The 27972-nt window shown below is 46.5% G+C and overlaps 2 protein-coding genes across 8 annotated transcripts in view; one reads left to right on the forward strand and one right to left on the reverse strand.

Annotated features, from left to right (window-relative positions):
* The window catches only part of LOC149331763 (membrane metallo-endopeptidase-like 1), a 607819-nt gene that overhangs the window by 153445 nt on the left and 426402 nt on the right, over positions 1 to 27972 (forward strand). The window lies entirely within an intron of this gene.
* LOC149331767 (uncharacterized) lies at positions 1305 to 27247 on the reverse strand. 7 transcript variants are annotated; one of them, XR_016285099.1, is made up of 11 exons: positions 26964 to 27193; positions 26740 to 26871; positions 18047 to 18143; positions 12883 to 12906; positions 12062 to 12088; positions 10834 to 10860; positions 9654 to 9750; positions 7997 to 8029; positions 6409 to 6435; positions 5687 to 5722; positions 1305 to 1439 (listed from the first exon to the last, which is right to left on the reverse strand). XR_016285099.1 is itself a non-coding variant. In XM_089556859.1 (10 exons), the coding sequence occupies exons 7-10, from the start codon at positions 9679 to 9681 to the stop codon at positions 1357 to 1359; spliced, it is 171 nt and encodes a 56-aa protein (XP_089412985.1). In that variant the 5' UTR covers positions 9682 to 9750; positions 10834 to 10860; positions 12062 to 12088; positions 12883 to 12906; positions 18047 to 18143; positions 26740 to 26871; positions 27182 to 27247; the 3' UTR covers positions 1305 to 1356. The 7 variants fall into 7 exon arrangements, 6 of the variants coding, with proteins under 6 accessions (XP_089412985.1, XP_089412986.1, XP_089412982.1 ...); XM_089556859.1 differs by lacking the exon at positions 5687 to 5722 and having other exon boundaries at positions 27182 to 27247; XM_089556860.1 differs by lacking the exons at positions 5687 to 5722; positions 12062 to 12088 and having other exon boundaries at positions 27182 to 27247.

The raw sequence follows: 27972 nt of genomic DNA on the forward strand, positions 1-27972 counted from the left end.
CCACCTCTTCACGGCAGCACCACACATGAGCCTTACGGGCCACTGGTGGCTCTGTCTGAGGCAACCACTAGTCGGGGCAGTGGCGTATCACTTAACCGCTGCAACACAGCGCCAGTTGACATGTGGACTCCCTGCGATGTGCGAATACGTTTCAGAGGACCCCTAAATGTTTTGAAACAGGCAGACGCCAAGAAATGAAATAACGTGAATCAGGGGGTGGGTCAAGCCGGATTTGTGGGTTGGAATAATATAATCTCAAATGACAATTTCAGTGAAGCAACTCAAAAAATCGAAAATGTGATGACGCTAGCATACATATAAGAGGAATCTAACCGGTTTCGACCATAGTTTTGGCGGCAAAATTGCAAGAACATTAATCTGAGTGTAGATACCATTAGATCCAGTCTAAATGCTATTGAATTTTTAGATAACGCTACTTTCTGCCCCAGGTGATCAAGGGGTTGTGAAAGTAAAAATAAAGGGGTTGTTAAATGAATGAGGAAAAGTGGGCCGATCTAATAAAGGCGAGGAGGTGGCGGTGATGTGAACCCTACAACGAAGCAATATACAGGGCGTGTCAACTAAGAATCGACCCATTTTTGAAAAGTCGACTTTTTGAGTTAGTTCTTTTTGGCATAGCGTTGTTAGCCGTGTTATGCACCAGAATACAGCTAAGACATGATAACTAGGAGGCTTGTTAACTAATGTGGAATACTTAACTTGTTAACTGTTCCTGTTTGGTTCGTTATTGAGAGACGTGTAGCACACCATTATTAACATCTCTATCAGTTTTTTAGAATTTGGCGGGGCTTGTGTGACCATGTTGCTCTTGAAAACTCTCGCGACCAGTCATTAATTTAGCTGCCACCTGCCACGTACCAGTTTGCTCAGTCTGGTGGGGATGTTTTGATGACACGACAAGCTCACGTGGCCTAGGTGGCTCACCTGCCTGCTGGATTCTTCTCTGGGGATTTTTCATCGATTTGTTTGTTGCTCCTTAACGCTCTCGCGTTGAAATGGGCAGTGTCTTTCTTGTAGTGCATTTTTCTTAGGGCTGCCGAATCGAACAAGTGGAGCCAGTTTTCCTGCACTTGCGCTTTAATGCTCACGTTGCTTTTACCGGGCTAGTCGATTCCTGCGGTATATCCAGTTGCTTGTCAATGGCTCTTCGGTCATGCGATTCGACACACAGTATTACCACGATCGAGCTGATTTCGGAATATCCTGCTTAGTCTTTGCTTAGTGCATGATTTGTGTAACCAAAATCAGTCGAAGCGCCGAACTGAGGGAAATAAAATGTTTTATTTGATTGCTTAGCCTTTATCAAACGTTCAAAGCCTTCTAGAAGTCCCGAGTTCAGAATTTGAATCGCACAAGCCCAGAGTAGTCATTAGAATATTGAACATCTTCCCGGCACCTCCTCTGGTCGGTAGATCCCTCTGGAAAAAGTAAAAAATATAAGCTTATTGCAGCCTTGCTGTCTGCCGTGGAAAGAAGACATTCCAACTGCCTTGCATTCTAAAGAACAGCTTAAAACAGCCTAGCAGTGACGGTACTTGTTTGCGACTTCTCCGACACTCTGGAGCAGTGGTAATTCTTCATTGGTTAAAAGTGAAACGTTCTGCGACACCTGTCTACTCTGACGCATTAATGTGCCTTCATCAAGGAAGTAAAGTTTGTTTGCCGGCAATAACAACTAAACCGCCAGTTCCAAGGGTGGTGTTCATCTATAACATGGTACGGCGCCTTTGTTACGTGATACCCACATGAGGCATTCCGACTGAGGCGTCTACATGCTTTCCTTCGCATGAGATGTCACCTGGTCAACTACAGAAACTGCTCGTTCTGCCCTTCCTTTCCTCGACGGAGTTTCCAATTTCCTTTGCACTGTGGCCTGTATCGGACCATGTGGTGCGATTTTTTCCACTGGAACTTTATTATTCGCTTCATGATGCCTTTCGGGAGCTTCGCGTTGAGCCTCTGTTTCTATTACTCGTGCCCTTTTTGCGGAGAGCTGTGCCTGGAGAGTGAGACTCTAGACGTTTAGCATCGTGCCTCTTACGACCAGGTGTTTCAACTAGTCCATTTTGGGGTAAACTGCGTCGGATATACGCGCGAAAATTGGTACTGGCCTCCGAGGATTTTGAAGGAGATGATATATGTGTCACGTCAGTTAAGAGGGCATATACCGCATACAGGTGGGTGACACAGAAGACCATGATTCGACGAGCAGGAACACAAAACACTTAGCAGTCACGCTGCCGGACATAAAAAACTGTTCATGAGTCCAGCCGCAACCTTCCTCATGGTTCTTTCATATAGTTAGGCTTTGTCGGGTTACGACACTTAAGGCGGATCCGGCGGACTAGATCTTTATCACATACTAAATTTATCACAGCTTGTTCAACACAATATGTGCGTAAAGTGAACGCTACTATAAGTATCGTAAAAACCCTTGAGTTTTATTCAACCGACACAAAATCAAATAAAACAGGATATTTTTCCTGTGACGAAACTTTTTGTGACATCGGCGCCTGGCTACTGACTCTCCTGTTTTCTCTTCCACGCATTCGCCTCATGCCGGTTCTTAGCCTCACTGTCCAAACCGTGGCACTCGTTTGCTGCCGCTGCGAAGAGCAGGGCTCCGTGGTTCACAAGGTCGAACAAAAATGGAAAGTTCCGCTATTTCTTTTTGCATTCCAAGCCCTCACATACATCAACTGTGCGAGCCTCTTCTTCGTTTGCTTAAGTGATAACAGCGTGATTAACGTATTCACGTTTTTTTTTTCACACTCTTCACCCTTCTCATTCAGTCGCAACTGCATAACTTCCGCGGTCGTACCACGCTATAGTTATACTCTGGAAAGGCGACTTTCGGCTTTAAATTTTTTATAAAGATTAACTTTCCTGTTGCGTTAGAAAGTCTTAGTCAGCATGTCGATGCAAATAGCAGGGAAGCAGTGAACAGATATTGTCATGTGCAGTTTCTTTGTTAAAGGCTGCTCAAAAGACGGTTCAAATAGGAAGGAGAGTGAAACTGAGAATCTCCTCAATAATAGAGAAATTAAGAGAGCCCGGATTGATGTCCAAAATGCTGCGGGATACCTGGCGCCTAGTTTCCAATAAAAATCATGCTATACAAACCAAGACATTACCGCAAACAAATATAGATTTTAAAATGTAAAATTGCTGGGCCTAACGCCCCAATGCAACCAACGGGCTTGGAAGGACGACGTCTGAGACTATCGCAAAGTGTCCTGTGCTCCAGTTATTGTTAAGTTGTTCTTTTTCCCCTGAAAGCATGCGTCCAGCTAAAAACAACTGCCAGTTTGTCTTAGTAAATGGTAGCTCCTACTCGTATAATGGAATCTCCGAATGTGTAATTAATAGCTTTGTGACTCCTGTTGAGCAGACAATATCAATAGAAGCTTGATGCCAGGAAGAAAACAAATCAGTGTTCTGACGCGACTCACAATCTTTCATTATCGTGGTTGTCAGCGGTACTCTTCATTAGGCTGTCAACAGGTTACATCCCTTTTTTGCTTTGCAATGGACACAGCACTTACCCAGCTCTCGTGTTAAAAATTGCCTCCTCTGAGTAATTTTCACGCTAAGAACTGAGACCTGGGGCCGAATTTTGTGATGATCCATCCATTTTCCATTCTATGTGTCCGTGACGTCAATTTGACCAAGGACACAGGAGGTGGGGAACATGAGAGCCAACAATACACACAGCCGGTTTGGTTGCATCGCCGCCGTTAGCCATCCTCCTGCTGTTATACAACCGATTTATTGCACAACCTACGCTAAGGCTCCTGAAACGTTTCAAACACGTCGTCATACTTCGTCATTCGTGGGAATCGGCGCCTGTCTGCCAGTATGAAACGAGCGCGGGGCCACTTTTGTGCAGTAAGTGGTACCACTACTGTGTTTGTGCAACGGCCAGGCTGACGCCTTCTTGGATGCCCTACGCCAACGAAAGCATCAACCAATCGCAGAGGACCAAGGGGTATGGTAAAGGAAGGGATCGTTAGAAATCGCAGCCGCTGGTATTAAGGCGAAAACCTTTGATGGCTCATGCTCTCGGTGTCCGTCCGTGCGCGGGAATCGTGCCTACTGCGGCCTCTACTCCGCGCTGCGGCGCAACCTCCTCCCCCTCCTTAGCAACCGGCGCGCCGGTGGGGCGCAGCGGTAGAACTGTAGAAGAACTGCAGATTGGGCTAGTTGGTGCAGATTCATAGTGATGGTTCAACAGCGCAAACACACACAGACCAAGAAGGAGAGCAGACACACACAGCGCTGAACTTACAACTGAATTTTTTTAGAACGAGCGGTAGAACGAGCGCGCGTGCGTCGGCGGTGGCAGCTGCACCGCCGCTCCTTCTCCAAACGTCTCGTTGCAGTCGAGTGAGTGAGAAACGCATGGCTCCAAAGCGGCCCAGTGAATCCGCGCCGAGCGGTTCGGGGGAGCGGCAGTGGGATGACCACAAGGCTTTCGCCAAGCACACTTATGCAAACGTACCGGAGAACTGCAGAGAGTTGGATGGCAAGATGAAATATGAGAACTTGCTGGGTTAACGGGACCGCGGCTTGCGGAGGAGAACAATTTAAAATCAATAAGCAAAATACCTCTGGCCTGGAGAGGATGTATCCAGGCTTCAAATACGATGAATTAATTACAGGAACTCATTGCGAAATTTTGTTTCTCGGCGTCATTGCAGAAATCGAAGTACCTTTATCGGCGTTTGCGGACATCGAAACCTAGACTCAAAGTGACTCAAAGAACTTTCATTGCTGTGTAAGGTGAGATTCAGCGACAGCTGTTTTCTATATTGGGTACAATACACATTCATTTTCGCTTGTCTTCTTCTCTAGTTGAGTATGTGACACGTCCCTATACTGACACCCTTTGCGTCTCGGTATTTGGACCATTGAACGTAGCGCGTTGCTTCGAGCATTGCAGAGATGTCATGCGTGATGTCCTTGCATACTGACAATTCATTTTGGCGGGATGCTATGAAAACTTTCCCATAAGACATGTTGCTGTAAGAAATTTGCACATTCTTCGTCCTGCCTGGGATGGGAGCAGGAAAGCCCCTAATCGCGGCGAGCGCATTCACTCCTAATCCGATGTAATCACTCTGAATTCAAAGAGAAATATCTTAATCCGACCACATTGCCGGCTCCAAGGCTTTAGGATCGCAAGATTAGTGAAAGAGGAATGTGGTCAGTATTAAGTTTTTTTTCTATTGTTTGGTCTCAAGAAAGACACGTTCTTTCAAGCGACTATCGCAATCAAATCGTCACACATGAAGGGATAACAGAAAAGTATGCGATTCTAAGGAGTTCAAATTTTTAATTTAAACTTCAATAACTATGAAAGTGCGAACAACTAACTAAACGAGGCCATATTTCCGCCTTAACTTGCCACCGTAATAGCAGGCACGCCATTCGTGACGCGTTCATGCAGAACTTAGCTGAATCAGGGCATGAAATATGATACATGCATACTGAAGCTACTAGTGCACCAAAACAAACCTTTTGTAGTTACAATATAGTTTCTAAAACTAGTTTTATTCTTGATTTTTTTATTGTCAGCTCTAGCAATCATTACAAAACATTGCCATGCATCACGCCTTTTTGATGCAACCGTACTAATGTTTGAAGAAGCATAGTCCCCACTTACCAGTGCCGATTTAATCCATGTCCATCCTTCCTCTGACTGCAAAAATCAGGGAGGAGAGCGTTATCTTCTTTTAGTCCCTCATATATGTTCTCCATTTGTGCAGTGCCCCCTGCCTCCACAGAGTGGAGGAGACAGCCCCAAATCATAGCTGCATCAGCGTGCTACCTTTTATAGTCTCCGGCTTAGCTAAGGAAGGGGGGTAGAAATGAAGAGCCATTTTTTGCGTATTGAATAATACGGACACTGGTTTAAGGCGACTGGTGCAAGCTAGTCTCCGCGAATGAAGCCATCAGAAGATAGAATATACGAAGAAATTGAGATTACAAAAATGAGGAAAATTAAAATTAATAAACATACACAGATGCGTTTTGGAAGGCGAATTTTTCTTAAAAAGCCTTTTGCATGTAATTACAAGAAAAGTATACAAAAGAAACGCTACAAGTTTACTCCTTTCGTGGCCCAAGATTGAACATGAACTCCATTCTCTAGACTTTCTTGATGCAGTCTTATAAATCCTGGCACAATTTGTCTTACAAGCCTGCACAAAATGCAACGGCTCTCAGAAGGCTGTAGCTGCAAGAACCTTCTCGTTCAAAAAATATTTTTTTTTTTGTGAGTGTGTCGTTAACATCTCTTGCGGCACTGGCTTGAAAGCACAGCTACACAGCGGACCTTTATTAGCCAATGCTCAAAATAATTGATAAAGCATGGTTAGTACTCACTGATGCGGTGCGGACGCTGTGTGCGAACTGTAAATATAAAAAGAAACAGATTTGAGCATACTCGCCTTCTCCGTGTTGAAGTGTTTGCGCGGCAAGCAGATGCGATTCAAGAAACTGCTGGATAAAAATGCATTGATAACATTTCTCGTTCCAAAAAGAAACTCCGACCATTGTGCTGGCAAATGACCTCTGTGATTCACTTTGCTGCGGCCTTTGAGAATTATACTTTCGTGAGTTGTTTCCTGAGGGCCCCAAGCGTGAAAGTTTGAGTGTGCCTTCCGCCCAGCTGTCGTCTACCGTCTTGCGGCTACAGCTGTCGTCATAGAGTGCACGCATATTCTTGGCGAGCACACATCAGCAAGTTTAACATTTTTTTCGCGGGAGCGTGAATATCTTTAATATCAGTTGATCTGCTTGTCCCATCTGTATGCAACAGCATTGTCGAAGAGAAGGAACACAAGCATGAACGGTGCTCATACGTGGCCTTGCGTGCCGGTGCCTAACGTGCTGCATGCATGGTGCTTGGAGCTGGGAAACTTCTTTATGTCTCTAAAGAGCCAAATGAGAAGTGAGAGTGCATTCATGTGGCAATGCACTGATATTTTTCAGCCACGTAAAAGCGTATTCGCGTTACCACTGCGCAGAAACCCTGGAAGACCACGCCCTCGTATCGCGTTTCACACGTTCACGACGCGCGTACATGCGGGTTTCTGCATTAGCGCGTGCTAAAAAAATGCATGTGCAATTTCAGAACACCCGCAGCCTGCACAAAGTAGCCGATTCGACTACTCAAAGAAGAACGAAACGACTAAACCGGGCTCCTAGCGAGCACGACGTAACGGGAATGCCATTGAGAGCTTGCAGTCTGGAACTTCCAGAGTACAGTGGCCCCGCTCAGTTTGAGTGTACAGAATGCAAGGCGAAAGATTCAGCGATCGTATTTTCATCTGGCCGGTCTCTCGTTCGTCTGTTTCGTGGCGATGATTTACTTAGGCTCTCTGCATTCCGGGCTACGCTCACCGTACTGCTTTCCTAGCATTTCAAGGGCATTCGTCGAATGACGGCTCTATAACATGCCTTGAGAAAGCGCATAAATACGTGATCAGCTGCAGTAGAAGCAATCTGCTAGTGATGTCGCTTATAAAAAAGTAATTTTCGGTAAGAACGGCTAATTCGCTATCAGATGACGCTAATCCAACAGCATAGTTTGACTTCTTATTCCGGTTTGGTGTCCCTTTAACGCAAGGTTTTTACTGATGCAAATCTGTCCGTGCATTGAATGCAAAACTTAAAGAGCGATGCAAGAGTGCACGTTCACCTTAATATGCAAGAATGCAAAAGCGCCCCTCTCGACACTCTCCTGGGAGAGCGTAACTGATTTACTGCATAATGCTGTAAACTTTCGAAAAGCGCCCATGTGCTTAAGCCAGGCTGCAATGGTTGCACTCTATGCATAGAGGAAAATGAGCTTTTGTTTGAGAGTGCGGAACTGTTGCTGCCTCTGGCAGCTACCAGCAGAACCCATCACATTACACCCATAAATGATGCTACACAAAGGCCTATTTGATCAAGAGAGGTCAGCACTCACCTGCTTGGGGACGATGTTGCATACCCCCGTATCCTGTTAAATTGCGGTTAGAGAGAGAGATTTTACTTTACCGCTCTTCGCTCATGGAGATGCAACGTTATAGTGTCATAATTGGAAAGAAGAGAAGTGACTGTGTAAACAGGTGCACAAAATGCGATGCCTGAACTTACCGTTCAGACACTTAGTTCTATGGCTTTTAAAAGAGGGGCGCCGGAGGGGATGGTGGGGAGGCGATGTTCCGAAAATGGTTTTCAAAAATTCGGTCTCGACGAGTGGTAACGAACACTTTGGCTATAAAAACTGCTAGCACTTTTTGAAATTGATTCGTCTTGGATTAGTGCTCGGAGCTAGGTTCAATTTTGAGTGGTATTGCTTTCGTTCTTTGTTTTTTCCACTACAGCACGCTCCGTAAATTTTGTAATAGTATCTCGCAACCATCGACCATCTAAACTTGGCCTGGTGTACCTATGTAATAAATTTTGTTAACTGTAGAGTACTGATATTCCGTAAGAGAGCAGAAATGAATATTCTACACAAATGGAATTAAAAGCATCTATTTTTAACAAAAATCTTATTTAATGCAATAAAATGTGTACCCAAAAATTTTTTAAATGAAATTTCATATTTACTTAAAATATCGATTCCACTTCCAGTGAAATAAAAAGGACTGACTGTTATCTGTGGACCAATTCGATTGGTTGCTAACGCTTTACGATTCCTGAGAAAAGGGATATAAACTTCCAAAATTTCCATTTTGAGAAAAATGCAAATGAAAGCACCTTGAATTCCAACTTTCTCGCTGGACGTTACGACGAAAAGGAAACAAAAAAAAACATTTTGATGTCCCAGCTACACAACTTTAAAACAGAATCTGGAAGGCTGAGAAATCAAAAATTCGAATTTTAGACAAATCGGGTTCCCCCTCCATGAAATTTGGTCTCCACTATGTAGTGCCTGGAGCAGTGAGAATCTATAATTTCTCATATCGCAAATCTGTGTTCCTTGCAACCCGTAGGCACAAGATTATGGAATATCCCCACTTTGAGGACAGAGTGCCTAACCTGAGCAGATTTCGGTCAGCCCCGTTTCAGAAGCGCTGTCTTAGCGAAGGATAATGGTGGTTGAAACGAACAGACGCTTTCATTTCTGTCTCAAATTACACACCGCACGCTTTCCTGGCGATGGGAGCAAGCATGTTGAATGTAAATGGGCTGCAGTAGAAAGAGTGTACGAAGGCAATGCTTTTGTAAAAGCCCAATAAATTCTCATTGTTGGTTAAACACAAATTAAATTTACAGCCAGTGTTTCTCAAGACATGACTCTGCCTCTAAAGTAATATAAATTTGACTGAAATAGCGACGCAAGGGCAAATCTTCTCTTTAGCATGCCGCCAAATGTACCAAAGCACCGTTCATAGCGCCCTTCTGGTGTTGCGTAGCCGGATTACGACAGATATGTTGTGAACGTGCTGAAAGTAACCCTGTACTGAAGCCAAGCCGTCATATTCACAGCCTGAGCATACGAGAACACAACTGAAAAATTGAAACTACAAAACTTTTGCAGACCCTTGTAGCATTCTGGTTAATCCACGGCAGTATTAAAGTCTTTCATGATGTAATACAAAATATGCACATGATCAGGCATATTTCGCACTTACCTCCTCCTGATGGACGGGGTCCGCCCATGTGTCGTGGTAAATGAAGGGAACAGAGAGAGGTTTTACTTTATTCGCCGTCGTTGAAGTAAATGCAGCACTATAGTGTCATCATGCGAAGAAAGAGAAGCCAATCCATAAACTGATGCAAAAAATGCAATGTTTTTTCACTGAGAAAAAAAATTCAGGGGGAACTCTGTTGACCTAAAGTGCAGTGCAGCAAAAGCCTTTAGCGCGGTGTTGCTTCTTGTGTCACGGATGTGCGCTTAAGATGTTAAGTGCACAATTGCTTATGAATCTTAAATGCTGGAGACACTGGAGGGCGTTTGGGAGGCATCCGTCTGATTCGAAGCCTTTCTGCAAGCACTCTCCAGCGTCCTAGGCAAAGAGAACTACGTACGCCTTGGCAGGAAGTAGCGTAGCCATTAAAACGCTCGGCTGCGGAACGGAAGGATTTTGGTTCGAATCCCATCGTGCACAAAAAATTTTCTTTCTGGTCTGACTAGAAAAGGCGTGACACCTCTGGTGACAACCTTCTGTCGACAAGGATGAGGCATTAAAGGCTTTCGCCTTAATATAACTTTAGTGCTTTTTAAGGTTGGGTAAGATTTCAAACATGATGTTCAAAAATTCGCTTTAAAGTAGCTGTAACAAAAACTATCCATTTGAAAATTGATAGCAAGCTTGGAAATGATTGCAGCTGGCATTAGAGCTGAAAGTTAACTTGAAAATTTATGGTTGTTCAGTTGTGATCACTGCTTTTCTCACTAATGTACAGATTTTCTTAAAAGCTGCAGGCTGCAGAGTCCTCATATTCGTATTAGTAGCAGACGTGGTTATTCTGCACAACTCGGATTAAATTTTCTTTATTTGGGCGAAAAATGCATTCATTATGTTTTCGTTTCCTTGCGCAATAAAATTTCTGCCCGTGAATGGTGTTAGTTTATTCTAAATATTCAATTTGGCTTCAGCTATTCATTATGGTTCCACTCATGTAGAATTGGTCTATTAAAACCCTTGGAAGTATGTTTTTGCTTAAGCCTTGTAGTTCCATAGTTACACCCTGCGCTTTGTATTGAAAGTAGAAAGCTTTTGCAGCCTTCACAGGAGCCAATTGCACCGTTACACTCGTTCATGGTTCTATAAAAAAATATATATTTGATTAAGCATGTTCCACACTCACCTGCGGGACGGTATCCGCCCATGCCTCCTGTTATATTAAGAGAAAAGAAGAGGTTTTACCTTACTCGCCTTCCCTGAAGGAAATCCGGCGCTATTCGCGATCTTGGCAACCGAAAGCGGAGCCTTATTTTATCCAATATTGTGTCGTGACTGATGGTGCCTTCGGGGCGGAGCCTGGGTACATGTGCTTGTTTTAAACTTTCACGATAAACTCGCTATTATTTGTCGGCAGAGGCGACTTAGTGTGAGTCAGTCTTTCGTTGCTCGTCCCTGTAAAAGGTCGTAACGAGACACGAGGAAAAAGACTGCTGCCTGCTGCGTGAAAACGGCTGGCGTGAAGGTGAAGCGGTGGACTTTTGAGAGAATTGAAAATTGATATTATCGATGCAGAAGACTTTAGTAATGGGTGAATGAATGAACTAGAAGTGATATTGTCCGTATTTAGGCCTACAGGCAAGCATGAATCCGTGAATGTCATGCGGCTTGCGCAAGAAACAAAGTATACATTTTGTGACCGTGATATAATTTTAACTTTTAAAGGTGCCGCATTGTTGTCATACTGCAACGCTACCTTCCTCACATCCCGTGAGCACCACTTTATTCAGTTGGAACAGATTGCCTTATCGAAGCAGATTTTGGTCCGCCATGCTTCAGCAGTGCAGTGTTATCGAAGACGAACAGCGGTAGAAACAAAGAGACGATTTCATTGGCCTTTCGCATATGCACACCACACGGCTTTCTCGCGACCGGTGCACCCAAGTGGCAAATATTATGGAATTAGGAAAAAATTTTCGAACGTTTGAAGGGAACGCAATTATAAATATTTAAAAAGTTCTAATCAGAAATCATTCGGAAACAATAAATTTTACCTCATTGTGTTTGCAGAGATAAATATATCCCTGAAGTTATCAAATTTAGGGATAGAGCTAGGCAAGGTACATGTACTCCGTAAAGTGCCACGAAATGTAAAAAGAAACGCCGGCCGTAATGCTCTTCTGACGGTGCGTAGCTGAATTACGACATAACGCTGCAAACGTAGAGAATGCACTCATTTACTGTAGTAAAACTGCCATGGCCATACTCTGCGCTGCCAAAAAAATCTGTTTACATATTTTGAAAGCAGCAAACTTTCGCAGCCTCCTCTACCATCCTGTGAAACTGATCGCACTCTAACACTCCTTCATGTTCCTATACAGAAACATTTTTGATCAAGAAAGATCCGCACTCACCTGTAGAGCGGTATGGACCTTGGTTGACTGTTAAGCAAAGGAACAGACATAGGCTTTACATTACTAGCCTTCGTTGAAGGAAGTTCAGTGCTGTAGTATCTTAACGCGGCAAGATAAAAGCGACAGCCTAAAGTGGTGCATGCAATGCTGTACTTGCTCATCCCGCTATGAAATCAAATCTTACTATTTCATTACACTTGGTGCTTATTGGGTAGCGCCGATAGCCGTGAAATATTGTTTTTACCATATCGCGACGCTACCTTGTTCAGAACCTGCAGGCCCCACATTATAGGGCCAGCGCCACTTAGGAACGAGAGCGCCTAACGCGCGCAGATTTATGCCCTCAACGTTTCAGAATCGCTTTCTTGGGAAGCATAACGGAGTTGAAAGAAGGGACGTTTTCGTTTCATATTGGAATGAGACGCCACACGGTTTTGTTAATGCGTTTGAAGTGATTCCAAAGTCTAATCTTCCCATAAATTTGTTTTAAGGCTATACATTTGCTAAATCAAGCTCTCTTACAGAAAAAAGAAACGATGCAAGCATAAGTTTAATTCTTAAGGGGACGCAAATCGTGCGCGCGGCTTTAATAACATTTTAGGTTTTTGTGTAGCTGAATCACTGTTTAAATTTTATGCTAGCTACGTCAAGGCTTCTATAAAAAAAAACATTGTCATAATCACGCCCTCCGATTTCACAAAATCACCGTTATTGTGAACGTACACTCTTAACGGTTTTGTTCCACCCCCTGGGAAACCAACCATAAAAGCCCTGTATCATGCTGCGCTATAAATGATTCATAAGGCATGGTCAGTACTCACGTGGCCGTCGGTTAAAGGTGGGTTCTGTAAAATAAAGGAAATGACGAATATTATATTTACTCGCCTTCGTTCAAGAAAATTCCTTGTTTGTTCCCCAGAATGCCTGCACAAAACGAATCATAAACAGCAATTCTTGACAAAAGCATTTTTCGACTCGAAGGTATCTATGAATAGTTTTCCGCATGTTGTTACATTTCACTACAAAAATCAATATATCCGCAGATCTTCCGTCCGTAGCTCGCATTTTTTTTCTATTAGCGTTTTTGCTATAGCCGAATACATTCCCCATTGGTTTTCTATAACAGTGTTAACTGATCAATGCCAGCGGTAGAAAAACTTTAGAAGAAAGTTTTTGCTACGCATCAGAAGAATGGACAATTGCCTTCAGTATTTCCTTAACAGTACCTTACAATCTTTCAATATTCGAAATTCTGGACATTTCTAGGCATGTTCAGACTGTTACATTCAGAATACATTGATTTGGCAAACGAAGATGCTAGAGAATGTTAAAATCCATTTTCTTTAGGTTGCGAATCATACGCATGATCTTCTCTTGTGACTGGAGCATGCCATTCACTAACGATTAGTACTATCTTCTAATATCAAGCCACTAATAAGCCGAATAACCACTTTCTTCAGATGTCATGTAGCCATTAACTGAAGCGATGAAACTGTCCTTGTCACCCGGTATCGGCGAGATACTGGAAACTATTAAATATCCCAAAATGTAAGGTGTCCCGTATTTTCATTGTGTTCCTTGTAGTAGCTTTTTACAGGTCGCATTTCAAAATGTTGGCAACAGGACGTACCCTTCTACATTCTCAGCGTTTTTAATTTTGTCGAGATCAACGACGACTGATAGCCCGATAGCGCAAAGGGTATGCGCAATTTCCTTTAGTTGCTCTAAGTGTCTGGTTTTATACTCTCTGGCAGTGGAGCGGTGGTCTTAAGTGGCGAACGGCCGGCAGTCGAAGGGGCGCAGTTCACTCAGCGGTGCCAGAGACATTGAGAGGGCAACACAGTCGCCGTCCTGTGAGTAAAGACGAGGCCACAGACCAGTGGTGGTGGCGATGAAAGGAAACTGCGCCGACAGAGCGATGGAAGGAATTGAGTTTCAGAACGTTGCCACGATGGCGGAATGGCCGGCTGCGATCCAGCGTGCGTCAAAACACATGCGCGGCTCGGCCACATTTTTGTAGCGTGAGCTACACTGGCCGTGGATTAGCAGTTTCGCGTTAGCTCGGATGAGCCAAGCTGCGCATGCGCCAGGAGTGAGTGACGTCACAGCTGCGCAGCTGGTGCGCCGGAGCCGACAAGAAGAACGAGAGGAACGTGAGAAACAACAGCCAGGCTACAGCCGTGGAGAAGGAAAGCAAAGCCGCTGCTGAACGGAAAAGGTGAATTCGCCGCATCGGGAAGTGGTTGCCTGGCAGTTAGCGGTTATCCAGAGGAAGAACGAACATGGCCAAGGCCAAGCGCGCAGCGGAGACGACAGAGCAACGGGAGGAACGCCTATCAAAGCGGCGACGCCAGAAGGCTGAGCGGCGTGCCAGGGCCTCTCAGCAACAGCCTCAAGACATTGTAAAGAGACTCGCCGATCGACGGGCTATACGGTGAAACTCAGTGAAAGTGCCAGTGCGTCTCCGTTGCGCGCTTGGCCTTAGCCTGTTCGTTCTTCCTCTTGTTAACCGCTAACTTCCAGGCATCCACTTCGGGATCAGGCCAAACAAAGCTCACGCTACACATAACCTGGCATAGCCGAGCTAAGCCATTGCCTAATTTTTTAGAAAGGCCTCTGTTATAAGCGGGTCGTATATATTTGAAGGCTTATCAAAGCCCGCTGCGGAAGCGTGTGAAAACAACTTTGGGGATGCTTAAGTCAACTTAAGGGTTGAATGCGATGATAGTAGATTTCTCATTTGCCGCATCTTCCGTTTCAACTCCTGTGTGTGTTTGCGTCTGTTTCTTTCCAACTGTCGGTCCATCACGAGCCGATATTCTTGCCAAGCACAACTAGCCATGTTCCTCAATTATTTAGATGTTAATCTAGACCCTCATATTTACGTAGACCTAGTTTTCTGGAATGCGAAAAGGCATTTTACGAAGTAAAACAGCAACCATTAATACTAAAATAATCTCAGTTCACTTACATCTTGGGGTTAATGAGGTTCAAAGTCTTTCTGACAAATCGCTTTCAATCAACCATCGCAAATAACCAGTCTTTCAGCCTTGTTCCTGTAACATCAGACGCCTCACAAGGACCCGTTCTTCCCTCTTAAGTTTGTGATAAAATTTAGTAACCTTCCGCAGCATGTATCAGGCAAAATACTGCATGTTCGCTGAAGACTGCCTGATCTACCGCCCACTAACTGACACCGCGACCAAGAACTCCGAGAGGAGGTTAACGACATGCAGCAGTGGCTGGAAGCTGGCACATAACCTAACCCAAGCGAATGCAGTCTTCTCTTCATTGCCTGTCACCACAGAACACGTGGCTTTGAACACAATATCACTGACGAGACCTTAGAATCCATATCACCTTTCAAAACCGTAGGTGTCACATTATTTAAGGATTTTACATGGATTGCCTTTGTTGGTTACGGCACATCATCAGTTAACAAAACACTGGAATTTCTAAACTTATACCTTCGGCTCACTCCGCACCAGGGCGATGACGTCACTACCTGCCCACCGCTGCAAGTGGGAACCTTCCTACCGGGTCGCAAGCAAGATTCCCTCAGTTCCAGGTGGCCGTACAACACATTACGACTCGTCCTAACGAGTACTCCTGTGCACAAGTGCACTTCTATACAGGCTAAGCATAACCACAGGATCGAAGCATATTTCGATTCTCCTCTGTAGAGAGGAATTTGTGTAAACACCTAAAGCACGGACGAACAAAAATGAGAGCATATGCTTTAGAAGCGTACACTGGGATACTAAGCATGAGAAGGTCTTAACATATTCATAGAACTATTCTTTTTGGTTGGTTGATGGTTGATGGGGTTTAACGTCCCAAAGCGACTAAGGCTATGAGAGACGCCGTAGTGGAGGGCTCCGGAAATTTCGACCACCTGGGGTTCTTTAACGTGCACTGTCATCGCACAGTACACGGGCCTCGAATTTCGTTTTCAAACTCAGGTATACTATATTAGCCCTAGAATTTTCCGCAATTTCTGGGGATTCAAAGAAGCTTCATCGCGAAGGCTACTAGTAGTTTTTCTTTGTACTCTCAATAGAATTTATGCAAATGATAAATAAATGAAGACGTCTTTAAGGGCTAAGTTCAAAAGAAACTGAGTACTGCACAAGGTGTTCCTCAGTCTCGCCACTTAAGTTTCAACGTAAAAAAAGTTTGTGTACTGACAGGATATCCGTCGCGGTGGCCTTCCGCTCACCTTTCACCACGTAACGCGGAATTCACGGGCGCAACTCCATTTGCAGATACCGCAATTGTAAAAGGTTTCATGCGTTATGAATCCTGTGCACTTAAATGTACCGAGAGCAGTTTCAATTCTTGTCTACCTTGACATTGTGTCTTAAGTACTGTAGTGCACTGCGCAATTAAAATGGAAACAATCGAGCAATTGTCACCGTGGTGCACATTTGTCTAGCGAATTTTAATGTATGTACTGCCACCAAAATGAAAGACGTCATATATCACGTCATACGGTATGACGTGATAGCATTAATACATCTCTTCACCGACCTTGGGTGTTCTCTGCGTATTACTTCGCCGAAGAGGACACTGCACTTTATTTCACCATCGCTTAAAGCTTAGTCTTTACCCTCTAGTACGCGATGCGATATCACTAGAGACCCTCCCTTAAGTACTCCTTCTTTGTTGCCTAGGTTCACCATACAGCTCTACATTCACAGATTACTGGATTCATCAAACAGCACTGATGCAGTGATCCACCGGTTAAGCGATGCGCCACTGCCCCGACAGATGGGTATTAAGGCGAAAGCCTTTAATGGCTCATACTGTCGTCCGCTAGCAAAGCGTGTCACACGCGTTGAACTCGGCAACTGAAAAAAATAGAAGAAAACCAAAGGTTGCTTCAGATAGAGGGGAAAAATTAATCTAGAAGCCAAGTTATATGACTGTAGATTAATTAATTAATTATTATTAGGAAAAAATGTCAAAATTGCGTCGAAATAGCGCGGACGCCGATATAGCCAAGGGAATGGTGGGATGTCACATCCACCGGAAGTCGGCACCCCATAGTTCAAATTGTCACAGAATGGTCGGTTAAACGTCGAATTTGTGTCAAATTACATGGTAAAATGTGTAATTAAGCGTAATTAGCACTTTAGATTCCAGAAAAATCTATAATTTGGGTATCGATATAGCCACGGGAACGGTGTGACGTCATATCCAGCGGAACTCGTCACGGCATAGTGTCCTCGGCTTTCGCCTGTGAACACTTTAGTTGCCAAAGTTTTCTCCCAATTTTTTCAGACACTGACACCGGTGGGGCTTGTGACAACCAAGTTGCTCTTCCTGAAATATTTCGCGGCCGATCAGTAATTTAACTTCGACGTGCGACGGCGGGCAGTTTGCTTCCCATCCGGTAGGCAGGCTGCCATCTGCTACGGTAGGTACGTTGTGATGACGTCACAGGGTCACGTGACAAAAAAGTAGGTGGGGCACGTGCTTTACCGCTCACGACAACGCCGACGATAACGACGCCAGGTTTTCTGCAGAACGCGGCCACTAACCATTTTTCACAATATTTGCTCGACCGCTGCAGCCTTTCGAGCTACGTAAAAAGAAAATTTTTGAACTCATTAGAAAGGTAACTTTGTTCACGTTTTAATGGTATGCGTTCTTAATAGGAACAAATGTTGGCAGGAATGCAGAGAGAAGAAACTTAGTGCACGAATCAATGCTTTTGTTCAACTTGCCAGCTTGAGTCAAGTTTTTTGAAAAGATAACAGCATCAAATTAAAAAGGTGGTTTCTGAAAAACAAAAAAATGCGACGGCTGGTCCTTTAGTTTTTTGCTTTTCGAAATAGTCGGGCATGTGTTTACTGTAGTCCACCAGTGACTGCTACGAATGTACTTCTTCCAGGCTGTGCACGAAGCCAGTGGAAACCGAAAGAGGTTTCAGGCTTTGTGAACTATGCCAGCATAAACAGCCACTCAACGGGACGTTCTCACATCTGGATCCCGGCCTCTTGGTCAGTGGTAAGTCCACACTCATAGATGTCGTCACCTCTGTCGGCGTTAAATTCATATCCATGGATTCCGGCCCCTCCTGCAAATAGTGACATTTCATACTCGCTTTAATTGCTTCCAAGGTCTCAGTCATCACACTTTCAATACACCCCATAACCACACTGCTAGCGTGAACTTCGTCGCACGAATCGTTATCGCCGCCGATGATTTTTTTCAAATGCAGGAGTGAATTTATTGACTACAATTGCGCGCTCTTTGCCCGCAAGTTTTGTCGGTCTGGTTTCCGTCTAAAGGTGCACTTCTAGGAGCTGCATAAAATCACGACGAAGGGCATAATAGAGCTTTCGTGTTTCCAGTGCTGATTCAGAATATCGTCAGTTTCAACTCGGCCAGCTATTCAGAGCTTTAAATTGTCGCCTGCAGTTTAGACGTCGTGATGGTTGACACTCAAGGCATCCCAAGGGAAATTAAGGGTTGGGGCCTTGGGCTTGGACGCTTGGGAAGGCTAGGGGGCCTTGAGGAAATAACCGGCCCCAAAGATCCGGTCGCGTACACTGGTGACATTTAGAATCGGGGCTTCCTCTACGTAGCGGCCGCAGGTTTGGGTCCATTGACTGCAGCGCTAACGGCGAAGCCGGCCAGCTTGCTCTCTCCTGGTCACGTGCTATCACAGCGGTGGAGCCAGCGGAGTCACCTAATTTGCTTGCTCTCCGAGGCTTCAAGGTCAAACGCGCATCAAGATTGACCTTGGAAGTAATAGAGCTTTCGCTCTTAAACTCGATATTGTTGTAATACCGGGTAGCGCCAGGTCGGAGGAGCTCCCAGCCTGTGTGCACCAGCGTCCGGGACGTGGATGTCTACACAAGAATCGTCATGAGGGCGCCAAGGGGCGTCAAGAGTTGGCGATGTGTTCTTTTCAATGGAAAAGAAGCGTGCTGTATAGAACTCTATTGATATTGGAAAAGGCAGGTCAGGATGGAATTGTTGTATGATAACTCAGGAGGCAATGCCCTACTCTTTCAAGCTAGGTGAGGGTAACTTAGAACGCGCCGCTACAAAAAAAAACAAACAAATTCAACGAAGATGATGACACATGTGCTGCATGTGGGAAATACGTAGAAACAATTGAATACCGCATTCTCAAATGTGATGATACCCTTCCGGATGTTGATGCAGGCACAGTCACTTTCCCTGAGGTCCTAGGGTTTAGAGATAACGATGTTCATGTAAATAAATCAGCGGTGTAAGTTAGCAAAAAGCGATTGCAGGATTGTTGGCTCAAAAGCAGAGAGTTGACATAAGATTAGAAGAGTAGGAAAACCTATTTAAAGAAAGCGGGGAATTTTGAGACCAATTTACTGCACAATAAAGAAAAATAGAGAAAAAAGGCTAGCATGGTGAGAACTGCCACCACCCCGTTTCAAAGGGAAGCTCTTGTCTCCCAGTCATCCATCCGTGTAGAGCACATGATGAAAAAACAACGCATACTATCGGGACAGACACGAGAAAAAAAAGAAGACACCAATTGAAGGTTTAGCGAAAAGGTGAAGGTATAAGTACAGGCAACAGCCGGAAGCACCGCACGTCGCGTCCTCATGGTGAAGGGGTAGAAAGCATGGAGCACATAAGTACAGAAAGTTATCAGTCAGGAGCGTAAGGTACACGGTTATCTGGGTAGCGAAATTCTTCGTCTAACAAGGCCACTGCAGGCTGACTGACGCACCGATTAGCGTTTTTATAAGGAAGAAGTCTTCCAAACTCGAGCGTCTCCTGGCCCTGATGTCAGAGCGGGATGTGGTACTCGAAAAGTGTGGCGTTCCTTATATTTTCGGCACTGCACTGGGATACGATCAAGTGAGTCTCTGCCTAGTGAATTAGCGTGCTCAAAATACCGCACGTTCATGCACCGACCAGTCTGACTGAGGTGCACATTACCACATGACAATGGTATTCTGTAAACTGCACCCTTTCTACATTTGATGAAAAGCGACATGTCCTCAGTTCTGCAGGCTGTCCGGTTATTGTGGACAACAGCCAGTAATTTCCTGTCCAATAGGTGACAGAGCCCAGCCGGTTTCACGGTCGCTGAGAATACAACCCCAACATCGTACCTCTTGACCAAGTTCTCCACTACATGAGAGAATCTGTGAGCGAACGACATGATAGCCAGCCTACGGCATTCACTATCGTCGTGACACCGTCTCTTGGTCCCTGACTTAGCTCACCGGATGGCTTTTTCGCCTGCCCTAGAAATGACGCGTTCTTTGTTTATCTACGGCCTGCCGGAGGGAGCTGCGCCTTCGTAAAAAATGACTTAATTTGAGAAGCGAGTGGCAGAAACCGGGAACTACATGCACGTTATCCACGTACCCCGTGAGTGCAAGCAACACAAGGTTGTCTTTAAAGAAAACATTCGACAGAAGTCTGTCTGGTTGGGAAATTTAATGTTAGGAGAAGGTAAGTGACGCCAACCAAGTAAAATACAGGAAAAACACGACGTTTCGGGACCGGCTCGGCCCCTTCTTCACGGTGTGACTACGGGCGAGCGCAGCTTGGCTTTTTAAGCCCCTGTGTGGAGGACCTGCGGGTCAATGGCCGCAGCCCATGGACGTAGGATGAGGGGAGAGTCCCCAGGGAACGATTAACATTCTCTCGTGTTTGCTGTATGTGCCACGACTCGAGTAGAAGCCTCCTGCGTGGGTTAGCTTCCGTTTCCAATACAATGGTGCTGTCGAAGTCAATTGGGTGGTCACACCCTTCACAGTGTTCGGCCACGGCGCTGCGTTGACGATTCATGTGACGGACGTCCGCTTTGTGTTGGTTCATCCTTTCCGCGAAGTTCTTCGTTTCCCCTATGTACGACGCCGGGCAGACGGAACACGGAATTTTGTACACGACGCCCTGGGCCTTTTCTCTGGGCTGCCGGTTTTTTGGGCGGGGGAGAAGGCGACCGATAGTGCTGGTCGGTTTGTGCGTTGTCAGCACCCCTTCTTTTCCGAGAATGCGACCGAGCGTCTCGCTCACGCCTCTCACGTAGGGGACGCAAACACGTTTCCGCTTCTGGCATGCGTCTGAGGAAATAATAGACCGGATTTTGTTTTGCCTTTCTTGCTTCCTGATAATGCGCCGGATGAATGAGCTTGGGTAGCCGTTCTTTTGGAGGTCAGAAATGACTCGGTTCTTCTCCTTCCTTTTATCTTCACTTGAGGAACATATGGAGTCGGCTCTCTTCAGTAATGACGTCACGACAGATGCTTTGTGCGGGATGGGATGGTTCGAATCGAAATGTAGGTACCGTCCTGTGTGGGTTGGCTTCCTGTGCACCGAGGACTGCAGGCCTTTGTCGTGCCTTGTAAGTAGGACATCCAGAAAAGGCAGGCTGCCCTGCTGTTCATGTTCAACAGTAAATTGTATGGCCGGTTCAACTGAATTTAGATGACTCTGGAGGTTTTCTATCTCTGAGGTTTTCACCACACAAAAGCAGTCGTCTACATAACGGAGGAATAACTTTGGCTTGGGATTAAAGGAGGAGAGGGCCCGGCTTTCGACGTCTTCCATGGTTAGGTTAGCCACTGTGACTGAAATTGATGCCCCCATAGCAGTTCCGGTTGTTTGCTTGAAAAATTCTCCGTTGTAGGTGAAAAAGGTACTGCGCAGACAGAGGTCGAGAAGGCGACATACCTCATCGACGTTGAGTGGAGTTCTCTCGTGCAGCGTTTGGTCGTTTTCGAGTGCGCGGCGAGCGACGGACACAGCAAGGGGAACCGGTACGCAGGTAAATAGCGACACCACGTCAAATGAGACTAGGCTTTCGTCTTCCTCCACGGTAAGGTTCGAGACAAGTTGGACGAAATGCCGCGAATTCTGTACATGCGTGGGTGTTCTGCCGGCGAGCGGCGCCAGTACCTTGTGCAGGTAGTCAGAGAGACGTCGCAGAGGAGACAGGGTGAAGTCTACAATTGGCCGAAGGGGGACGCCAGGTTTGTGAGTTTTAGGTAGCCCGTAAAAAACCTGGAGCTGAGCCGTTTCTGGAGATGAGGCGGAGGTAAAGCCATTTGAAATCAGGATGCCGCTTGAACATCTCTGCCAGGGTTTTGTTGAGTGTTGCCTGAGTGTTTGAAGTCGGATCCTTGCGAACCTTCTCATACGCCCCACTGCTCAAAAGGGCTGACGCCTTCTCCTCGTAGTCGCGTCGGTCCATCACCGCGTCGGTCCATCACCGCGCACTCGAAAACGACCAAACGCTGCACGAGAGAACTCCACTCAACGTCGATGAGGTATGTCGCCTTCTCGACCTCTGTCTGCGCAGTACCTTTTTCACCTACAACGGAGAATTTTTCAAGCAAACAACCGGAACTGCTATGGGGGCATCAATTTCAGTCACAGTGGCTAACCTAACCATGGAAGACGTCGAAAGCCGGGCCCTCTCCTCCTTTAATCCCAAGCCAAAGTTATTCCTCCGTTATGTAGACGACTGCTTTTGTGTGGTGAAAACCTCAGAGATAGAAAACCTCCAGAGTCATCTAAATTCAGTTGAACCGGCCATACAATTTACTGTTGAACATGAACAGCAGGGCAGCCTGCCTTTTCTGGATGTCCTACTTACAAGGCACGACAAAGGCCTGCAGTCCTCGGTGCACAGGAAGCCAACCCACACAGGACGGTACCTACATTTCGATTCGAACCATCCCATCCCGCACAAAGCATCTGTCGTGACGTCATTACTGAAGAGAGCCGACTCCATATGTTCCTCAAGTGAAGATAAAAGGAAGGAGAAGAACCGAGTCATTTCTGACCTCCAAAAGAACGGCTACCCAAGCTCATTCATCCGGCGCATTATCAGGAAGCAAGAAAGGCAAAACAAAATCCGGTCTATTATTTCCTCAGACGCATGCCAGAAGCGGAAACGTGTTTGCGTCCCCTACGTGAGAGGCGTGAGCGAGACGCTCGGTCGCATTCTCGGAAAAGAAGGGGTGCTGACAACGCACAAACCGACCAGCACTATCGGTCGCCTTCTCCCCCGCCCAAAAAACCGGCAGCCCAGAGAAAAGGCCCAGGGCGTCGTGTACAAAATTCCGTGTTCCGTCTGCCCGGCGTCGTACATAGGGGAAACGAAGAACTTCGCGGAAAGGATGAACCAACACAAAGCGGACGTCCGTCACATGAATCGTCAACGCAGCGCCGTGGCCGAACACTGTGAAGGGTGTGACCACCCAATTGACTTCGACAGCACCATTGTATTGGAAACGGAAGCTAACCCACGCAGGAGGCTTCTACTCGAGTCGTGGCACATACAGCAAACACGAGAGAATGTTAATCGTTCCCTGGGGACTCTCCCCTCATCCTACGTCCATGGGCTGCGGCCATTGACCCGCAGGTCCTCCACACAGGGGCTTAAAAAGCCAAGCTGCGCTCGCCCGTAGTCACACCGTGAAGAAGGGGCCGAGCCGGTCCCGAAACGTCGTGTTTTTCCTGTATTTTACTTGGTTGGCGTCACTTACCTTCTCCTAACATTAAATTTCCCAACCAGACAGACTTCTGTCGAATGTTTTCTTTTGAGTCTATACGCCAAGACTTCGGCATCGAGACCATGCAGCTAGTGAAGCGATACGTCAACATCACCAAGAGTATTGCTGTCTTCCGGACACATCTAAACTTCAACAAGACCTGCAAGGAAAAGGATGTGATACCCGTGAGCCTTCGCCTAAAGCGCCCTGTAACCACCGCAGAAGGCCTACGGCTGGTGTCCAAAACGGAGCAACAGTTATTAAGTGCGCGGATACACGAGTGCCATTCCGTTCTCCGCAAAAAGGAGCTGGACCGGTTCTTCGCGCGCCGCCAACTAGAACACAGGATGCCTGAGCTCTTCCCGCGGGTGGACGCCTTTGCCATGGAAGCGGCCTCCACTGCAGCCAACAAACATCGTGAGTGTCAAAACAAGAAGTTGTTTGCCCTACAGCAGCGGCAGAAGAAACAGCCTGACCCCCATAACTCTGGCTTTGTAAAGAACCTCTCCTCCCGTCGCTTAACACCGCCCGAATCCTCTGTTCTCGCAAAAGGACATGGATTCAACATATCATCTGGTCCCGCCCTCCCAAAACTAGTCGCGGCTGTTGAAGATGCGATCCAGCACCTGGAGCCGCACGTCAGGGATGAGGTCCGCCTGAAAGCGATTGGTGTCATCGCCAAGGTACCCCCCAAATTTCCGAGCAATCTGTCTCAACTGGAACGAAAAGCCCTACGCGGTCTCAGGGACGACACCGACATCGTCATACTCCCGGCAGACAAGGGCAACTCTACAGTGGTGATGGACCGACGCGACTACGAGGAGAAGGCGTCAGCCCTTTTGAGCAGTGGGGCGTATGAGAAGGTTCGCAAGGATCCGACTTCAAACACTCAGGCAACACTCAACAAAACCCTGGCAGAGATGTTCAAGCGGCATCCTGATTTCAAATGGCTTTACCTCCGCCTCATCTCCAGAAACGGCTCAGCTCCAGGTTTTTACGGGCTACCTAAAACTCACAAACCTGGCGTCCCCCTTCGGCCAATTGTAGACTTCACCCTGTCTCCTCTGCGACGTCTCTCTGACTACCTGCACAAGGTACTGGCGCCGCTCGCCGGCAGAACACCCACGCATGTACAGAATTCGCGGCATTTCGTCCAACTTGTCTCGAACCTTACCGTGGAGGAAGACGAAAGCCTAGTCTCATTTGACGTGGTGTCGCTATTTACCTGCGTACCGGTTCCCCTTGCTGTGTCCGTCGCTCGCCGCGCACTCGAAAACGACCAAACGCTGCACGAGAGAACTCCACTCAACGTCGATGAGGTATGTCGCCTTCTCGACCTCTGTCTGCGCAGTACCTTTTTCACCTACAACGGAGAATTTTTCAAGCAAACAACCGGAACTGCTATGGGGGCATCAATTTCAGTCACAGTGGCTAACCTAACCATGGAAGACGTCGAAAGCCGGGCCCTCTCCTCCTTTAATCCCAAGCCAAAGTTATTCCTCCGTTATGTAGACGACTGCTTTTGTGTGGTGAAAACCTCAGAGATAGAAAACCTCCAGAGTCATCTAAATTCAGTTGAACCGGCCATACAATTTACTGTTGAACATGAACAGCAGGGCAGCCTGCCTTTTCTGGATGTCCTACTTACAAGGCACGACAAAGGCCTGCAGTCCTCGGTGCACAGGAAGCCAACCCACACAGGACGGTACCTACATTTCGATTCGAACCATCCCATCCCGCACAAAGCATCTGTCGTGACGTCATTACTGGAGAGAGCCGACTCCATATGTTCCTCAAGTGAAGATAAAAGGAAGGAGAAGAACCGAGTCATTTCTGACCTCCAAAAGAACGGCTACCCAAGCTCATTCATCCGGCGCATTATCAGGAAGCAAGAAAGGCAAAACAAAATCCGGTCTATTATTTCCTCAGACGCATGCCAGAAGCGGAAACGTGTTTGCGTCCCCTACGTGAGAGGCGTGAGCGAGACGCTCGGTCGCATTCTCGGAAAAGAAGGGGTGCTGACAACGCACAAACCGACCAGCACTATCGGTCGCCTTCTCCCCCGCCCAAAAAACCGGCAGCCCAGAGAAAAGGCCCAGGGCGTCGTGTACAAAATTCCGTGTTCCGTCTGCCCGGCGTCGTACATAGGGGAAACGAAGAACTTCGCGGAAAGGATGAACCAACACAAAGCGGACGTCCGTCACATGAATCGTCAACGCAGCGCCGTGGCCGAACACTGTGAAGGGTGTGACCACCCAATTGACTTCGACAGCACCATTGTATTGGAAACGGAAGCTAACCCACGCAGGAGGCTTCTACTCGAGTCGTGGCACATACAGCAAACACGAGAGAATGTTAATCGTTCCCTGGGGACTCTCCCCTCATCCTACGTCCATGGGCTGCGGCCATTGACCCGCAGGTCCTCCACACAGGGGCTTAAAAAGCCAAGCTGCGCTCGCCCGTAGTCACACCGTGAAGAAGGGGCCGAGCCGGTCCCGAAACGTCGTGTTTTTCCTGTATTTTACTTGGTTGGCGTCACTTACCTTCTCCTAACAAGGTTGTCTTTATCTTCCAGCGTCTCACACCCTCCAGCGCCTAGTTTGCACAGCTTTCCAAGGCCAACGGTGTCGAAAATTATCTCCCGCGCTGCTATCGGTACGGGGCACCCGATCACTTGCCGCCGTCTAAAGTTAAACAGAGGATCCTGTTGCATCGTGGCTCTGTAACGGCATCTAGGAGTGACCACCCTGCCCCCGTCTTCCTGGACAGAGAGCATTGTGAACAAAGCTCGCACCATACTGAAGAAAATGTGTGCTTCACGATGAAACAATTCGCGAGTATACTGTTACAAGCCAAAAAGACTCAATGTTCACAAATTTTCACACCCAGTCAGCTCTGCTCATTCGATGTCATGCTATGTATAGATATGTATATTTCTGCAAACATGTGAATTTATGCACAGGTATGACTTTGAGGCAACAGTGTACTCGGCCTCATTAAAAGGTAACTATTTTCCCTTCACCCTTCTACTGAATACCCAGCCTAAAGCAGTAGCGTTATATCAAAATAGGAAGTTAGTTGCTAAGCTATACGAGCGCTTTATATTTCCAACTTATTTCTTGAGTGATATAAGAAAGCCGTTTCGAGTGTGCAGGCGTGTTAACGTACCTTTGAAGTCCCAATCGCAATCAAAGTCACACCCGCCACAGTCAAGGCCACCACAATCACAGACACCACAGTCCAAGCCGCCGCAGTCACAGTCGACACAGCCGCCATGGGAGGATTCTAGATGGCTATACTCTGCAAAAAAAAAAACAAAACGGAAATATAGAAGCGTAAGAACAAGGCCTAAATGCGTTAACTTATTACTAAAACTCTCGTCATTCCGTCACCTTTGGTTATGCATTACAATAAAAAGAACGTTGCCTAACGCGAACACAATTCCTAGATGACACACTGCCGCTGAGTAAAAGAATTTGACTTTTGGAGAAACACGGAGCACCTATCAATCGACGGAAGTAATAAAAAAGAACAGACATTAATTTCGCTTCGGATTTTGTCAAAACTAGTTGACTTAGTTTGCTGATAGAAAAAGGCTTTCGCGACCTACCACTTGCAGCGGCAGTTGTGCGCAATGGCAACAGAAGCCGGAAGCTGACGGGCACGTATACTCCGTTTCTTTATCGGCTGCAATTCTGTGAAAGGTACGAAAGTAGTCCGTATGAAAAAATAAAGAGGGGCGTGTTACTCCGCGCTCGTCTTGTGGCCGAGTGGTCAAAGGCAAGACAAAGCGACAGTGCTACTTCAGCAGCAAGCGCGCATTTGTTTAGGATCATGACAAATGAATCAATGAATAGGCCTGGAGGCATAGCATTTATTGTGTTAGGCTGACCGCAAGGAACGGGCTACTTTTTGATCGCAGATGTAGCCACAGCAAACAAGAGCGTTAGCCTTCACACCGTTGTACCATATGTATTAAACGTAGTACAGTGTGACCGGAAGTGAGCGCTGCCGATATGGGACAGGAAGCGTTCAGGAAGCTCTCTACACAGCTAATGCTAGCGTTGCTATGCAGCATTGACACACGCGTGGAAAACTTGCAGCCTCAGCCAACATTCAAAGACTCCAACCTTGATATATGCCTGTTTTCTTCATTTAACCGATTCACTGTGAGCAGGTGGAAGCTTTCGTACCGCTTAGTGTCCGAATACTTCCATTTCCGGCCGTGGAGAGACGCGTCGTCTGCTGGGCAGATATCGCACTGCGCATGCCCCCTCGATGCCTCTCAGCTGGCACCGGAGGCGAGAACCGTGATTTGTTGGTTCGTCTGGCCAATTAGAGAGCCGTTTCAAGACATCATGCTGCCGACAGAAATGCCTGGGTAGGGTACGGGCAGCTAAG

Source organism: Amblyomma mixtum, chromosome 8, assembly GCF_055824585.1.
Source record: "Amblyomma mixtum isolate Tamu chromosome 8, ASM5582458v1, whole genome shotgun sequence".
Classification (NCBI taxonomy): domain Eukaryota; kingdom Metazoa; phylum Arthropoda; class Arachnida; order Ixodida; family Ixodidae; genus Amblyomma; species Amblyomma mixtum.